This window comes from Sinocyclocheilus anshuiensis, unplaced genomic scaffold (assembly GCF_001515605.1).
Source record: "Sinocyclocheilus anshuiensis isolate Anshui unplaced genomic scaffold, SAMN03320099.WGS_v1.1 scaffold393, whole genome shotgun sequence".
Taxonomy (NCBI): domain Eukaryota; kingdom Metazoa; phylum Chordata; class Actinopteri; order Cypriniformes; family Cyprinidae; genus Sinocyclocheilus; species Sinocyclocheilus anshuiensis.
The window spans coordinates 1,996,398-2,001,473 of NW_015536501.1; the positions used below are offsets into that span (position 1 = coordinate 1,996,398).

General features: G+C 35.4%; 1 protein-coding gene across 1 annotated transcript in view; it reads left to right on the forward strand.

Annotated features, from left to right (window-relative positions):
- The window catches only part of LOC107689851 (seizure 6-like protein), a 40,846-nt gene that overhangs the window by 22,780 nt on the left and 12,990 nt on the right, over window positions 1–5,076 (forward strand). The window contains exons 2-3 of the mRNA XM_016488023.1: window positions 580–1,014; window positions 3,294–3,433. Of these exons, the coding sequence (XP_016343509.1) occupies window positions 580–1,014; window positions 3,294–3,433 (575 nt within the window). The remainder of the gene's footprint in view (window positions 1–579; window positions 1,015–3,293; window positions 3,434–5,076) is intronic.

A 5,076-nucleotide genomic window follows, 5' to 3' on the forward strand; every position in this document is an offset into this window, starting at 1 on the left:
TATAATTTTTAGATTTTTAGTTTTTGATTATAACCCTGCTGCAGAGTTTTTATTTTTTCCTTTATTAAATTTGTTGTTAGCAATAAATTATTGAGCCAGTACATAAGAAATTGGCATTCAAAACCATGTTTTTTTTCCACCGAGCAGACATTATCGATTTTAATTCAGAGCTGTCAAGTTTGATTCGGCTAGAAATTTCATGTTTCAACAACAGATGGAGATAGAGAGGACAAAATTATGTAGTGTACCTTTAAGAGAAATACAGTAAGAAAGCCATCAAATTAATGTGGATAGCAGCTCAGATCATCTGATCTTGGACAAATTTGATGAGCAATGTTTGACTTCATACTGAGATCATGACATCTGTTTGCAGACCTATCTTGGCATATCTGAATACAAATTGAGTCACTGTTGAAATCTCTGGCTAGTTACTGGGGTCTTTTTCTCAAAATGTTAGAAACAGAAATGCAAGTGTTGCTCTATTTGCTCTACATTGCTGTCCACGACAAACTGGCAATCGGGTAACTCTGCAGGAAGGAACTTGTTTAATTGTTCTGAAACTCTTTCTCGTTCCTCCAGATGAGTCCGGTGTGACCCCTCCACCCAGCCTCGCTCCAGTGATGCAGGTCCCAGCCCCTAAAGAAACCCCCAGAGGAGTTGCATCCATGGGGCAGGACTTCATAGAGTCAGTCCTGTCTCGTAAGGATCATATTCTGGCTCAGAAGGGTGTGACTCTTCCCAGCGGTTTACCCCCTAATCTAGTGCCCATGTTGGGGAAGGGGCTGGGGGCCGGAGCAGAGGCCCTGTCCCCCGACCAGCCCCTCCTGAGAAAGATGCTCCCCTCACACAGCGCCTCTTTACCTCCAGCCTACGAGCTCCCCACCGAACCCCCGGAGGCCGTCGCAACGCCGAGCTGGGATACAGATGCTCCGACCCCACATCCCAAACCTTCAGGCTCTGCTGCGGCCCCCACAACTGTGAGCGCTGAAACAGCGCCTGGGGCTTTCACCTCAGGTAAGACCGAGAGTTTTACAGAAACCTAGTAGAAAACTAATAGATGTTCCTCATGCTGCTGTGCATTTACACATAGATGACCTCACTAGCTCTCACTGAAAGTGAATGACTTCTGAGTGCTTTGTTACTTTTTATTGCAAATTTTCTGATATTGTGTTAAAAAAAACACCAAGTGGAACACCACATCACCCAAAGATGTGAATAAAATATCCAAAATGAGCATTCAAAAAACTTGTGGTCACTTGAGGTGGATAATTTTCAGTAAAAAGACATGCACATTAAAAAAAGAGTAATGTCACTGTGCTTAAAGTCATGTGACTAAATAATTGGCACAGATGCAATGTCGTTATTGCTAATTAAAGCTATTAAAATTGTTTTTGTTCATTGAAATAATGCTGAAATAAAACAATATATAAATATTAGTTGAAAAACTTAAACGGAAATTAGAAATGTTTTGGCAACAAACTGAAATAAAATAAGTTGAAGTACTAAAATTACTAAAACGAAAACAGAAATAAAAATAAAGATCAATAGAAATATTAAAAACCAAAACTGAATAAAAATGAAAAAGCATATAACAAAGTGAATAAACTTAAACAAAATTTTAAATGAAAACTGAAAATATAAAAAATATATGTTTAAATAAAATATGAAAAAGTTATTTTGAAAAGTTAATTGGAAATGTTAATAAATACTATAATAGTGTACAAATAATACTAAATTATTAATAAAACTAATACTAGAGCATTTAGTCTAATTAATAATAATCTATCATAATTATTACGACAATGTCTGTTTGTACCAAGTGCAATGGCTATTTTCACTAACTCAGATATTTTATTTTTATTACTAATAATACCATATTATAAGACACTTTGCATTCATAGCTTCTGTCACGGTTTACATTAGTGTGAACAAAATATTTATTGCTACTTACACTTTGTGCAAACAGCATCTAGCTTAAATAGCATCTACCATTAACTTAGCATGCACTTAGCTTAAATAGATGTAAAAGAGCAATTTGCAACAATTTCCCCCAGAAGCGCTGATTTTGATTTTGATTGTGATTTTGGTGTCCTCAACTAGCCTCGCTATGAAACCATGCTTGTTGAGCAGTTCACACAAGTTTTGCTTGCTTATGCAAGATCCATTCCAAACTTTAACTATCCAGTATAAACTGTCCTGAACCAGCATGGAAATTGGAACTGGGTCATTCCATGTCAACTCAACCAGAGGTCCCCGGCTCAAATTTTTGATTTTGTAAAAAAAATTCTGAAGAAAGATAAACATGTACAGTGATGAAAGCCAAAATATTAAATGTCATCAATGTATATTTATTGAGTAATCCACTATTTTGTAGAGGAGTGCAAAAATGGCCAAAATGGCCATTTTCACCTGAGATTCTGAGCCAAATTACAGGGGGATAAAAATGATTTTAGAAAGCTGGCAGCATAATTATTTTATTTTTACACAGAGATTGGTAGCTCTATTAGTAAAATGTGTTGACTTTAGCAGTCTTTGTTACATTATATGCCAATGGTGACAGTTCAAAAATGCCTGTAACTCAAGAAGTATTAAAGATATCTCAATATCCTTTTAGATTCTGGTTCTTAACAAACTTTCCTTGTGGTATCTTCATTTTAAAGGCTCTCAATGATTCAGTCCCTGAGATATGGAGATCTCGATGCGGCTCCATGAGTAAATTGGTAAATTGATCACATTTTCAGAGGTCAAAACCAAATGTGGGTCATTTTGCATACAGCTGATACTTTTTTGTTTTAAAGAGGAATGTCTGAAGAATAAATCATGTTAAAACTAGAAAATGTATCTCATTTTTTCCTTTCAGCTCAACTGCATAAACATACCTGTCTGAGTGCCATAAATATAATTTTTCTAAAGTTATCATGCCTGTAACTCTAAAAGATGGCTTAATATCCTTCTAGATTCTCATTCTTAATGAACGTTTCTTTTGAAATCTACAAAATAGTGGATTACTCAGTAAATATACATCGATGACATTTAATGTTTTGGCTTTCATCACTATACATGTTTATTTTTACAGAAAAATATGAACAAAATTAAAATAAATGGAGCTGGGGAAGTTTCTGAAATTTGGTTGATTTGACACGGAATGACCCAGCTAGCAAGCAAGCATTTCCAGCAGGGAAATACACAGCTACAGCTACATGACTGTTGTTTTCCATCTCAAATCCCCTCTTTTGACATTCTCAGACGAATGCTTGGGTTTTTAATGTCATCTGTCTGGCATTTTCCTCCAGCTGTAACGAACTGCAAGGTCAATTTCTGCGACCCAGAGGGCTACATCGATTCTTCAGACGATCCGCCCCTCCCTGAAGGAGCGTTCCTGCAGTGCACTTACACAGTGACCGTCTACACAGGCTACGGTGTGGAGCTACAGGTACCTTTTAATATGAGCTTTGAGTATTGCTTCCATTAATCATATTTTCCTCCACCTCCAAATGATATGACAAACTGCACTGGATATTCTTGACTGAATGGGCACCTGTTAATGCATGGATCTCTTTAAATGACATGCTAATAGACTGTGTAATCCAACAAATAAGCAGCTGCAGAACACCGACCACAGCATGTGGCCCCGAGGGAGTTATCTGGAAATGCAATCTGCTGCCTAACAAGCTTTTTTTTTTCCCCTGCAATGCAATCCTATTTCCCCTGTGCCTAGCACATTTTCTGGACACCCTCGGATACAGGTGACTGCGGTTAACAACCCTGCGTCCAGTCGAACGTGCCCTCTAGTGGCACGTGGTGTAATTGCACGGATCTAATTACTGGAGTCGAGCGCTTGGGGCCGGCAGCAGTACGTTACCAGAGAGCCAGAGCCACACAAGCAGATGTTAATGAGAGAAACGGGGAGCCGTTTCTCTTCGTCGGAGCCGTACTGCCGCAATGCCCGCATGCAGCCAGCTGTAATCCCGTGTCCACGTCCGCTGTCCCTCTGCAGATGATTCACGCCTGTGACATAATCTCTAATTACCGCTTTAATCCACAGCCAGAGGCCTGCTGAGTGTCTGTGTGTGTGTGTGTGTGTGTGTGTGTGTGTGTGTGTGTGTGTGTGTGTTAAATATTCTGTCTCAAGGGATTAAAACTCTTCCAATTAATTTGGTATGTATACACACACACACACTGTCCTCATGGGATCGGATGAGATATGGATAATCCATGCTGGCTGTGATATGCTTTAAAGTCAACATGAAATCAAAATGCACTCTTTTTACTTAATGCATTTTCCAGCTGTTGTTCACAATTTATTGGTGCATGTTATTTCAAGTAAAATAAAAAATGTTTAATGCATCAAAGTGTATTAAATATCTCTGAAATTATTTTATCAAATATTATTTTTCTATGAAAATGTAACACCAATGACACATTTAAATGCACCATATGAAAAATATGTAAATGTAAATGAATTACTTTTTCAACATGGTGTGAAAAAAAAACTATTTAAAACCTTTGGCCTTTGAAACCTTTTATATTTTCAGAATAAAAGTGTCTAACATTGATACTAATGACAATTTTGACACTATATATAATTAAGCATCGTTTTAAATATGTTTTAAAATAAATGTGTGTGTAGCATTTTTAATATCTTTATTAAAATATAAAAAATGTATAGTATTTTATTTTTATTTATTACTGTATTCAATATTTCAAATAATATCAGTGTATATATAACATTTATTATTAAATGAAATATTGGATATATAATTATAATGAATATAATAATCAAATTAATTTATGTTAATAATTAATATATAATTGAATTTATAATAGTTATGTGCATATACATATTAAATATTTACAGTAATTTGTTTTTATTATATTAATTATGATGTATTAATATCAGTATATATACAATTCAGTATTATATACAATATTTGGTATATAATTATAATAAATGTAATAAGTTCATTTATAATAATTAATAAAAAATGTAACAGGCACACACACACACACAGATAGATAGATAGATAGATAGATAGATAGATAGATAGATAGATAGATATACATACAAAAAAGCAA